Source organism: Phyllobates terribilis, unplaced genomic scaffold (assembly GCF_046119375.1).
Source record: "Phyllobates terribilis strain yellow unplaced genomic scaffold, ASM4611937v1 Scaffold_1__5_contigs__length_1240528914, whole genome shotgun sequence".
Lineage (NCBI taxonomy): Eukaryota > Metazoa > Chordata > Amphibia > Anura > Dendrobatidae > Phyllobates > Phyllobates terribilis.
In genome coordinates this window covers 373,691,893-373,704,964 of record NW_027362761.1, presented here as the reverse complement: position 1 = coordinate 373,704,964, position 13,072 = coordinate 373,691,893, and the positions used below count along the sequence as shown (strand labels likewise).

Below are 13,072 nucleotides of genomic sequence, written 5' to 3'. Positions count from 1 at the left end.
CAACAATTTCTAAATGAGTTAATTTTTTTCAAATGAAATAGAAAATGTCTAAATGGAAATATATTCTTTGTTCTGCTGTGAATAAAATATGGCTGTAAGAGATTTATAAATCATTGCATTCTTGTTTCTTTTACAACTTACACAGTGTCTCAACTTTTATGGATTTGGGGTTGTACATAATCTATGTTTTACAGGGACATACAGACCAAATGATGAAGAATTCAATTGACCTATGAGTAGGCTCTTGTATACGACAAGCGAATACATCACATCTAAAGTAAACTGACCTGGAAACTTGCAGAAAATACTTTATGCAGTTACTGAACTGAGCAATTTCCTCCCAATGCTGTAGGGCAGCCGTGTTAACCATTTTTGGATAAATAGCTAGCTATACTTGTGATATACTTATATGCTGAATTAAAGAAGTTGTGCACTACTTTAGATTACCCCCCCAATGTATCCTCCCCGGGGCCCCTAAGACTTTTTGTAAATACCTTACATTGCAGATAATGCCTGTGAGCGGCGCTATCTGTGGCCGCTCACAGGCATCACGTGACCCTGCGCTGACGTCACGACAAGTGAGGCGTGACTCAGCGATGGGGTCCCCGAGGCGGCTGCTAGGTTGTGGGCGGAGTTACCCCCCGCATCACACCCGACATCCACCGCGCGCTTTCCCAATGAATGGGGAGAGGCAGAGCGCGCGGTGGATGCCGAGTGTGACACGGGGGGGTGTCCACCGTGGAACCAGGAAGAAAAAGACCCCCGCTGCTTCCAGCACTTGTCATGACATCAGCGGATGTCAGAGCCGGCAGCAGTGGGGGGTCACGTGATGCCTGTGAGCGGCCAATGATAGCGCCGCTCACAGGCATTATTTGCAACGGAAGGTATTTAAAAAAAGTCTTAGGGGCCCCGGGGGGATACATTGGGGGGGTAATCTAAAGTAGTGGACAACCCCTTTAAGATCTTGTTAAGGTTTACATAACAAATTATTCAATACAGCTCAGAAAACTGTAATTACCATGCAGACTGACTATTTATTGCTTAATGATGTACAGTAGTATAATGATAAGATGTTCTCAACATTCATTTCTTATCATTAGAGCACCCAGTTTCCAAATGCCACAAGAAGCACATGTGCCCTGTATCCTAATTGGTCCTGGGACTGGAATTGCACCTTTTAGAAGTTTTTGGCAACAACGCCTCTATGATATGCAGCATAAAGGTAAGACTATAATCAGAAGACATGCAGATTCGTAAGTCCCACAGATCTATATTCACTCTGCATGGCATGGTTTACTGTTTCCATATTTATTTGTATTCCCTTACATTTACAATCAAATGGAAAGTAGATAAATTCCAGAAACCCCATAAGATTGCTCAACTACCTCATGATATGTTTGGCAAACTTATTTTCCTTGCTAGTGGACTAGACTACGTCCTCACTGTACCTGCATGCCATATGCAACGGAAACGCTGCAGATGCATACAGAAAACATACCCACATGCCCCTGTACATGGTAGTGTTATTTTGGCCTATATCAGCACGCCATGTACTGACTTAAAGGGGTTGTCTTGTGATAAAAGTCTAGAGTCACTATATGTGACTGCAAACTTTTGAATCCTTACAGCACGTGCACTGCACACTGTCAAGATTCTTTGGTGTTGAGGTCAAGAGCAGGCGGTCACGTGCCTTCAAGGAGGCGATTTGCGTAATGATGGCCTCTTTCTGATAAGACTGTTTCATTCTCATTCAATGCAAGTGAATTAAGTGAGTCTGAGCATGTCTAGTCCGCACGTGCCCACATTTGTGCAATTCACATACTTGTGTTCACGTGAACGCCCACTTTCACCGGAGGATCCTGACAGTGTGTTGTGCGCATGCTGTAAGGATTCAGAAGTTTGCAGTCACATAGAGTGACTGCATACTTGTATCATAAAACCAGACAACTCCTTTAATGTTGGATTTATGGGAAGAGTTGGGCACTGCTGAGACAGTTGGCCTGTGCCTATCCACAGTAGTCAATAAAAAAAAGGGTTCAGACATTGGAAAGGCTGTCGGGAATACAAGATACATATACAATTGTTTAAAAGGACATAAAAAAATTACCCTTCTTCCATCATATTCACTGTCATTGTAAAACCATTACACTCATTATGTATTATTTCAATTAATGATGTGATACACTCAACACCAAATAAATTATTAAAATGCAACTAGTGGACTAAGTCTTTAATGTGTGAATTTTCCAATATTGCTGTCTAATTGAGAGCAGTATTTCTCAACTCTGTCTGTAGTACGCACCACCTTACTTTTGCAAGGGATAACCACAACAATTCATAAAACCTAACACACAAGCTATTCCTTCTTTACCCCTTGGCACGTCTCACCCTTAAACAAGCTTCATCAGGGGTACAGGCTCTATTTGGCTGATTGAAATACATATTTTTAGGACTGAAACCCTGTCCAATGATCCTTGTGTTTGGATGTCGGGAATCAAAGATTGATCATATCTACAAAGAGGAGGCAATGCTTGCAAAGAACAAAGGAGTCTTTAAAGAACTGTTCACAGCATATTCCCGGGAACCGAATAAACCAAAGGTAGCTGAATGCGGGATTTCCTAGTGTTGTATATACATTTTATAAATCATATAGTTCATTTAGAATGTATTTGATATGTAATCACCCAAAGTGTTCAGGGTAGATAAACCAAATAAAGAGTATTTTCCTACAAAATGTCCATTGACATATCTACCGTATATATAACATTTCTATAGGCAATATACCTTACATTATACATAGATGAATGGCATTAGATAGACGTTTCTCACTCTTCTCGCAGCAGTTTTCACTGCTGTAGGATGTTTTTTCCTATGTGACTGACATGAAGAACTCTCTCTCTCTATTTTTTAAATGTGGTTCTTTAGCAGAATGTGAATAGTCACAAAGGAATAGAATATGATACTTTGTTTGAGGGACAAATCCCATTTAGTTAAGCACTGAACATCACATTGCAGATGTGCCATTTAAAACTTTAAGTCTGCGTTCACATGTTGCAGTTTTTTCCAACGATGACGGTTTAACCGCAACATTTTTGTCACGTTTTCAGAAAAAAACGCAGCACGATTGCAAAATGTGAAAGTAGTCTAAGACTGTGTTTTATGTGATGCTTCCTGATACAGTTTTTGCTCAAAATAGTTCAAAAACTAAGTAAAATCGATGCGTCTTCACCTCATTCAGAAATGTGAATAGAGCCTTAGGCTATGTTCACACACATTGTGTTTTCTTCTGCAGCTAAATCTGCTGCAAATCTGCTGACAACTTTTCTCTGGCAGGAAAACAGCTTCGTCAAAAATGCAGGTTTTCCTGTGTTTTTGGTGCATTTTTGCAGCTTTTTTTCCACTGTCCTTCTGTCTCTAGGCATGTAATAAAGTTGTGTGAAAAAAAAAAGAATCCCATTCAATTTAGCCATCAAAAACGCTGCAAAAACGCAAGTGCGTTTTTTGCTGCGTTTTTGCAGCGTTTTTTTCACCGCCCATTACTTCCTATGGGTGAAAAAACGCAGAAAGAATTGACATGCTCTATTTTCCAAATACGCAAGCAAGGCAGAAAATTTGCAGAAAACAAAAAGCAACGTGTGAACAGAGAATTCTGGTTTCTCATACACTTTGCTGGTACTGCTAGACACAGCGGAAAATTTGCATAAAAATCTGCTGCATAATTCGCAACAAAACACAACATGTGTGAACATAGCCATAGTGTCACATAATTCGTTCATCATGATAGTGTTCTGAATTCAGATACATCAGGATATGTTGTCTGAAGTTCCAGTGGCCTAACTTAAAGCTTGTGGGCCCCAATGCAAAATGTCCAACAGGGTCCCCAACTATCCCATGTCTTTAATTGTACTGGTCTTGTCAAGTGGACCTTTTAGGCCCTCTGGACTCCAGGGTCTGAGTACCACCTTATCATATCTACACGTAACATACAGTAACCTTTTAGGTTGGAAAGACACATGCACTTTTTGATATAGTTTGATGTACAGTTTTTGAGCCAAATCTAGAACTGGAAGAGAACACATCAGTTTTCATAAAAAAAAATAAATAAATAAGCACCAAAAACTGCTTATGTGATTCAAACCTTAATACTTACTTAGTGACTTATCAAAGAAGCACTTTGCTCAGCATTGGATTGAAAAATAAAGGCCTAATATGATATATTATAAAGCAAAACATTTAAGTATGGGTTTCAAGATTTTTTTTTGTACTTTATTTAAGAAATATGTGCAAGACGTATTGCGTGAACAGCTCTCTGATGTGACCTTCAAAGCCCTGAAGGATCAGGGAGGACACATATATGTATGTGGTGACGTCACTATGGCTGGAGATGTTCTTAAAAGTCTTCAACAGGTCGTAAAACAACGTGGAAATATGACTGCTGAAGAGGCAGGGGCCTTCGTCAGTAAGCTGAGGGTGAGTGATCGATTACACCTGACGACTTTGCATCACCCAGTAGTGGAGCTGGTATAAGTGGAGAGTATTATAATTGCCCTCCTCTGTTCTCTGTTTTCAGTATTGCTCAAAATACTGTACTTTCTTTCTGCTCCTAGCTCAAGTGCTTTGCAATATTTGATTGCAATGTACTAAAGAAGGAGATCATATTTGCTCGTTGCCATAAAATTGCATTGTAGTTGTGTAGCTAAGATAAACATTTCATTTTTCGCTATTTAAATTTTTATTCAAAATAATGTAAAAATGCATTTAAAAACACTAAATAAGCTCTATATATTCTTAGAAATTAAAATAATTATTTTAACCCCTTATGTCATTATCATGCCCACTGATTAAAAAAAAAAAAAAACAGCGAAGAACATAAATGATATATGTAAGTGCTATGTAACATAGATTGGAATTTTCCTGTATTTTTTAATCAGTCACCATGACACAAATTGACAGTGGTTCTCAATGGGTTAATTTCCACGTGAAATTTTATTTCCATTTGTAATGACACAATATTTCATATTTTAGAGACAGTAGTATGCCGTGTGACCAGTAGAAGGCAGTGTGGTATTGGTGGTGACTCCTTTACATATCCTTCCATTTATTAATGGTATATGATATACATTTTTTTGCAGATGAACTCGAAATAGAAGAGTAAGATAAGAGAAAATGAATGCGAGTCTGGAAAAACCTTCTTAGTGACACCAGATTTGTCTTGATTTTATTGCCATCTATTTTCAGGATGACAACAGATATCATGAAGACATCTTTGGAGTGACTCTACGGACATATGAGGTCACAAATCGGCTCAGATCTGAATCAATTGCATTTATTGAAGAAAGCAAAAAGGACTCAGATGAGTGAGTAACAATCTAGGTTTGTAGAAACTTGTGGCATTTTCTTAATTTATAGTTGGCAACTAAGTTGTTGATAACACATTCCTATTATAAGAAAAATCACTTGTTTTCTCTCCTAACATTTTAATAAATAATTGAACTCTCCATTCTAACAATTTTTGGCGTCTTTTCCTAGAATTCTGCTTTGTGCTGTTCCTCTTATTCCTGTTACAAATGTATGAATATACCGACAACTGCCCATTCAGTGCTAATAGAAATACACTCCTTTGACAAAGGACATAAAAATTCCCAGTTGTCGATTTACTCAGATATATTCAAGAGGAATAACACAGGAATGGAACAACTCAATTTTTTTTAGAAAAGACTCTCAAAAGTGTTTTCATTTTGAGGTATATAAGTAATTATTAAAGGGAATCTGTCATCAGGTTTTTCCTATGTAATCCAAGAGCAGCATAATGTAGTAGCAGTGATCCTTATTACACAGATGTGTCACTTACTAGTCTGTGTTTTGCTGTTTCAATACAATCAGGGTTTTATCAGCAGGAGATTATCACAATAGGACAACTAGCCTCGTGCATTCTAGTCCACCCCCATCCCCCAGTAATGATTAGCAGCTTTCTGTCAGTATACATTGTAAACAGAAAGCGGCCAATCAAAGGAGGGAGAGGGGTTACACAGGGCCCTACATTCATCAGCTCTGCTAGATCTGTAGCAGAGAAAACTCTGTTTTTATCAAAAATGTTTCACCCAGTAAAATAAGTGATTCGTTGCTGGAATCAGGGTCTCAGCCCCTACCTCGTGCTGCTCTTAGATTACATAACAAAAACATGCTGATGGATTCCCTTTAAATCAGCCATGTCAAAAGAGCTTTAATACAGGTCCTTTTTAAAATAATGTCTCATTAGATATGCTACTTTAGAAAATATAGGTCAATAGATTCCATATTGAAACATTTTCAAAGTGCCTTGTTTTTTTTCTGTTCTCTTAATCTTCTAATTAGGGACATTGCTATTAGTAGTAGTAGCATTAAACTAAGCCTATGTTCACATGTCCAGTAATCACCCATTAGAACGGATCCAGCAGACATCCGTTGGCAAAAAAGTTTTGCAGATGTAAGGGGTGTGGACTGGACTGTCGCGTTCCTTCCCCCTGAAGACAACAATTGCGTCACGTGTATTGTGTCCTGCATCTTTTGCATATGTATATATTATGAAGTGGTTATGTGTAGTAAGATAAGTAATGTAATGTGTACAGTATAGGATATACATAGGTTAGGACTTAGGACACGAGATAGATAGGATAAGTTAGTGATTGTAGTTAGGTAGCGACATTAGGATAAGGATAGAGTTAATGTTCGAGACTAGCCCATAGTTGGAGGGGCTTAGTGTTAGGAATAGGGACTACTTCCTGTAGTTAGGCAGATAGGGACAAGTTTGAGTTTTTTGGAGGAAGTGTCTGTGAACAGTGCTGTTGTTTGGGTGAACCACTAAGAAATAGGAGACTGAGGTTCATGGGAGGACGATGTGTCACAAGAAATCCTGAGCTTTCTAAAACTCGAAGGTAATGGACCTAAGCAGAACTGAGTTCATTGGACTAGTGAGGTTCTCAAGCAGTAGATCCAGGGCACCAGTATCGGATGAAATAGGATGCAGAACCACTGAGCTGGTAGAGAACCTTGCTGACCAGGACTGTGGTGACAAGACCAGCTAGACTGTGATGAAGTAGGATGAAACAGTGTGCTTCACCAGCCCTGGAGTAGACTACAGTGGAAGGATACTGTGTGTGTGAAAGTGCTTTACATTGTGAAGGAAACGTCCATAAGACTTTGTATCCGCTAGCCCTTGTATATAATCCTTACCAAGTTACTGTTCAGTAAAGACTATGTTTCACAATGGGAAACTCCTTTATTGAACACTGAAACCTATGGTCCTGGCTGGCCAACACCATCGGCTACAGGCGACCTGCACGGGCGCAAGGCCCTAGAAGGACCAACACCATGACCCAGCCAGGACCCACTCTTTCATGTAGCACGATGGGGTGTCACAGGGGAAGACGGGAGCCTCGCCCGCGGCTACCGCGCCGTGCTACACAGACACAACTTTTTTGTTCATTTTTAACAAACTGATTTCAGCTGGATCTGTTTTTTTATATTGAAGTTTATTAACAACAGATCCGTTAGTTGTTCACTTGTTATCTTCCATTTGAAAAGGATCCAGTGGGCAAATAATGGATCCTTTTCAGATGAAAGAAACATGGATGGCTAATAAACAGACCTGTTGTCCATAGACTTCAATGTTAAAAAAACAGATCCAGCTGAAATCAGTTTTTTAAAAACAAATGGATGTCTGCTGGATCCATTCTAACGGACGATTACTGGACATGTGAACATAGGCTAACTCTGCGTGCACATACTGTCTTGTGACCCCCATGCCCAGTAGCACATTGGAGGTCACATGATAAGATGTCCATACAGAATAGGAAATTCACGCGTCTGGAGCAATGAAGGTGGGAGCTAAGCTAGTGCTGTCGGCGGGCAGCGTTGGTGAGGGGTGTCCCCAGGTGAATGCATTCAGCTACTGTTCATCGCCTGCTCAAAGAAGGATTCAGCAGTGAACAGCTGATGAAAGTTGTCATATGGGTACATCATGTGACTACAGCCATCTTGGGCACTATGGATGCTGGGACCATGGCTCTTCACTGTGTACACAGTACATGAGCGGCCACAGTGCTAATGGTGTTACAGATTCCTGCTGAGAATGTAGAATGGAATATTCATTAGAATAGTACAGGTGCATAATACCTGCCGATTGTGCCCACGTCCCTGACATGACACCAGGAATCATGATCGCCGCACAACTCTTGATGTGAAGAAAGTGTTCCCACAACAAGTCCCATAATCTATCAGTGGGACAAAAGTGGACAGTTTTTGCTTTTATTTTATTCACGTTGCTCCCCAGAGTATTCATTTTGTTTTGTTTTTTGGTTTGTTTTTTTAAATCCACCATGTGATTTCGGAGAAAGAGGCCTTTTTTTTGTTTTGATTTTTTAAGTTCTATACCACGGGGTCGATGCTTACAGGGTTCTCTGGGGGCCTGTCTTTAAGCCGCTTTTTTATTATTATCCTGTGAACAATTTCGACTTGGTAAAGTCCATAAAAATTAGTACTAAATAAAAAGGGCAAAGTGGCCACTCGTGACCTGGTCCTTGATAAGGCATTAATTTCTATTGAAAGGAATCTGTTACCAGGTTTTGCTATCTTATCTGAGAAGAGCATGATGTAGGAAAAGATACCCTGATTCCAGCAATGTATCACTTATTTTACTGGTTGCAACATTTGTGACATAATCATAGTTTTTAGATGTAGCATGTAGCAGAGCTCTGAAAGCTAACACCGCCCACACCAGGCTCTTTCTGAACATTGTCTATAGACGGTGAGCTGCTTATAAGAAGCGGAGACATAGTTGGACCAAGGTTCACAGGAGCTGTAGTCCAGGCAGTGATAATCTCGTGGTGATAAAACAACAGCACACAGCCTACTAAGTGACACATCCCTCAACTCAGTTTATCAGCCCCTACATCATGCTGTTCTCAGATTACATAGCAAAAACCTACTGACAGATTCCCTTTAAAGGGTTATTACTCTTAATAGATATGTACATTATGTAGACAAAAGTAATGGGACATCAACATCTTCTGATTAGATGTATGCGGCCTCACTCTATTCACGTGTACAGAGCCCACACCACAGCTTTCTGTGTACATTTTATGTTGACAGTAAGCTGCTTATCAGAGGAGGGGGCGTGGTCAGACCAGGCCTCATGTTCCTTGTAGTCCAGGCAGTGATAATCTCCTGGTGATAAAAACACTCATTGTATGGAAACAACAGCACACAGCCTAATAAGTGGCACATCGCTGAAATCAGTGTCTCAGCCCCTATCTCATGCTGTCCTCAGATTACGTAGCAAAAACCTGCTGACTGATTCTCCTTAATGCTCTTGTGATACGTATGGTCACATAACAAGAGCAGAATATGATGTATATGTCATTCCTTTTTTGAACAATAAAATGTTTTTTTCTTTTTATTTTAGGGTTTTCTGCTCATAACTGGAATATTTCATTGTACAAAGATGGCAAACTGGTGATGAGGCACCCCACACCCCATGCACATGGCATACCACACCTGCATGTACACTGTTTGTGGAGACATACATAAACCGTGTGTACTGCATGTATGACAACAGCCGACGACTCCACACCCATATGGCAATGTGGAGATTTACATATACTAACTCGCTTTCTCTTTCTCATAAAAAGCCTCATATACAAGATGGATTTTGTAACTTCAGAGGCATTTTTTTAATGGGGACTATCAGCACTGATCTGCCTGCTATACTGTGCTGTCCTTGTCCTTTGCTCACAAACATATATTAATATATGTAATGTAAGAGACATATACGCTATCTCTTCCATTGTACTGATGGGATTTCAGTTGTTTTCAATATAAACTCACTATGATAATTTTGCTTGAGATTCTGCTGCTGCATCTTGATCCAAGATATTAAATTCAAGAAAAAGAAAACAAAACACCATTCTCTGGTGCATGAACCTTGTCCTTGTCCTCAGGCCTTGCTTTGTGTTTTTCGGACTGCAATGTGTCCAGGTAGTAAATGAGATCTAGAGATTACAACATTTATGTCATCTTTTATGCAAACAGCCATTATTGTTACGGTTTTCAATCTGCAACTCAGTATTTTCTTACTATTATTAAAGCTTACAATCGCATTGGATGCCATTTTATATATATAGAATTCATCTACATAAAAAGTTGAGTACTTTTGGAAACACGTTGCATTATTACACCCTGTATTATAGCTCGGAGCAGCACTATCAATTCTGCAGCTTCAGAGGTGAAATCATGAAGTACTCTATGGCGTCTGATCTTCTGCACGCCTAGCCATTATGGAAAGGTGGCAATCTCATGACAGACACGTAAAGCATAGCCGCAGTACATGCCAGAAATGCAGGCCCAATGTGTGGGATCCGCATCTATGTCCAGAAAGGAAATAACCCAATTTTCTGTTCTGACTGTTGCCTTCATAGGGATGGAAAAGTGGCTCCATATGGCTGACTCCCAATTCACTTCTAAAGGAGTTCCAAAAACAGCTGAGCAATGGGATTGCCTGTGTTCGGAAGTCCCAAAGAAGTGAATAGGAAGAACCCCGCATCCACCAATCAGAGATAAGGATCGGAGAATACCCCCTTAAATTATTGGAATTGTAGTCTCTAAACCAGACACTGTGGTAGTTATCTGTATAGTAACAAAATCTTCCCCTCTGCATTATAGGAGCTTGGCTGAGCTAAGTTACAAGTAAAGTAATGTACTGTATATACAAATTTACTCAACTTTTTTTAGGTTCAGTCTGTATATTAGGACTGTATTTGTACTGGGTGGATTTGCTGCTACAAAATCCACAAAGAATATATGCACCCTCCTGCTATAGGTTTTGTTGGCGTTATCTGCTCCATGTGAATATAGCCTCACTATAAAATGTTTTTAATATCTACCATCAGAAAATTGCTTTCTCCCCCTTTGCTCCTGTATTTTTTTTATCCCTCAAAGCAACAATATTATGGCATACAGGTTATATACGTTTTTGTTGGGAGGATTTTCATGTATCCTATAAACTTTTGATTTTTGGCATTCATATATTGTGATGTTGCAGATGTTATAGGAGTGTAAAGTTGCATGTATATAATAAATGGCCATTAACAACAATCACTCAGAGATTTTATTGTTGATATGAAAAAAAACAGAATTTCAGAAGTAATATTTGGATTACTCTGACTTTCAGATACCTTTTTAAGGTGTCACAGAGACATATCAGAGTCCAGGTGGTGAGACCGCACAGCTGAGCGCTGCTTTTTTCTAAACTGAATATTGCCATGATAGAAAATCTATGACGCCTCATATTAGTCTCACAGGAGAGCAGAACTCAGCCGAGCACTTCTACACCTATATTTTATCAATGGGGTCTCAACACTAAAACTCCCAATCAAAATTTCTGATATGTCTCTATGACAATGTCAAAAGTTTTCTGAAAGTGCAGTTCCATTTAAAAACACACAACCAGGGGGTAAATAAGGGAAAGGGACATGTATTAAGCCAGTTACACAGTAATTTTGTCCCTTTGGAAGTTCCTTACCGTTCTCACCCACTACAATACACCTTTCATGGCCCGTATAGGGTACGATGTCAACAAAAATGCCCCCATACAGAGTATAATACCTCCACACTGAATTCCCACACAGTATCCCTACATGCACAGTATGATGCCACCAGAGTTCCCCAAAAACAGTATGATGTTTCCACAATGCACCCAACATATTATGATGCCCCTACAGTGCCCCCCACAGCATAATGTCCCCACAGTTCCCCCACACACATTATGAGCCCCTCAGTTATCCAAACCCACAGTATTATGCCCCCACATGCATTATAAGGCCCCCAGTGACATCCCACACAATATGATGTCCCCACAGCCTCCCCACCATATAATGCCACTACAGTGAACCACTTCATATTATGATGTCCCACAGCCCCCAACATAGAATCATGGCTCCCACACAATTTTATGGCCCCCATATTGGTATAATGGTCCCCACACACAGTATGATGGCCCTACAGCCCCTTAAACACAGTATATAATCCCACAGCCATGCATCCAGTTTCATGGTCCCCACAGTTAGCCCTACACACCACAGTATGATGGCTCCCATAGACCTCACACAGAATGATGACCACAATCAGTATGATGGCCCAACTATTCTCTACAGAATATGATGGCCCACAACAAACTCCCACACACAGTGTAATGGCCTGCTACAGCCACCTCACACTCAGTATTATAGTCCCCATTGCCCCCCCATACATAGTATGAATGCCACCACAGCCCACACACAGTATGGGTGCCTCTCAATTCTCCCCTGATATATGATGTCTGGGGAAAGGAGGATCTGGTCTGCTGAATTTTAGCAGCCAGTACCTTTGTTCTCCCTGGAGATAAACCGATCTGGTAGCACGCTTTCATAGAGAACACGAGCGCTTGGTCGAACCAAGTGTTCCTGTGTATGGGGGAGTTGGGAGAGATAATTGCTGGCCAAACGATCGTTCATCCAACAGCTATCTAATGTATATGGAGCACTTTAGTAATTTAAAACACCAAAATGATACATCAATGTAATAAATTTATTCTTTATAGCAACTTCATATGCAAATTGCCTCTTCAAAGAAAAAGAGGACTTGAACTCTATAGCGCCACCTATTGGAAGCAGCAATCCTACAAGTCACAATCAACCCTTTAACGAGTCGTGCAATATGACTTAGGATAAAAGCCAAATCAGAATCTCAATTTGGCTATTATCCTAAGTCATTTTGCACGACTTGTTAAAGGGTTGATTGTGACTTGTAGGATGTAGTCCTCTTTTTCTCTGAAGAGGCAATTTCCATATTAAATTTCCCAGAGGAGCATCGCACGGCGTACAAGCCTCCTTACCTTGGCATGCCAGAGCCGGTGTGTCACTCTCCACAAGGAGAAACGTTACCCCTTAGCAACTTCATTAAATTTATCAGTTTAGTATGATGTCCCACAGTCCCCTCCCCCTCACAGTATGATGCCAATACAGTAACCTCCTTCACAGTATGATGTCTCCACAGCCCC

At 40.2% G+C, this 13,072-nt stretch overlaps 1 protein-coding gene across 7 annotated transcripts in view; it reads left to right on the top strand.

Moving 5' to 3' along the window:
• The window catches only part of NOS1 (nitric oxide synthase 1), a 640,233-nt gene extending 627,497 nt beyond the window's left edge, over window positions 1–12,736 (top strand). For 6 of the 7 annotated variants that reach the window (XM_073676376.1, XM_073676375.1, XM_073676374.1 and 3 more), the window contains 5 exons: window positions 1,101–1,222; window positions 2,451–2,599; window positions 4,276–4,470; window positions 5,239–5,357; window positions 9,443–12,735. In XM_073676376.1, the coding sequence (XP_073532477.1) occupies window positions 1,101–1,222; window positions 2,451–2,599; window positions 4,276–4,470; window positions 5,239–5,357; window positions 9,443–9,458 (601 nt within the window). In that variant the 3' untranslated portion in view covers window positions 9,459–12,735. Of the gene's footprint in view, window positions 1–1,100; window positions 1,223–2,450; window positions 2,600–4,275; window positions 4,471–5,238; window positions 5,374–9,442 lie in introns of all 7 variants that reach the window. The other variant, XM_073676378.1, reaches the window with a different exon arrangement.
• The last annotated feature ends 336 nt before the right edge of the window (window positions 12,737–13,072 follow it).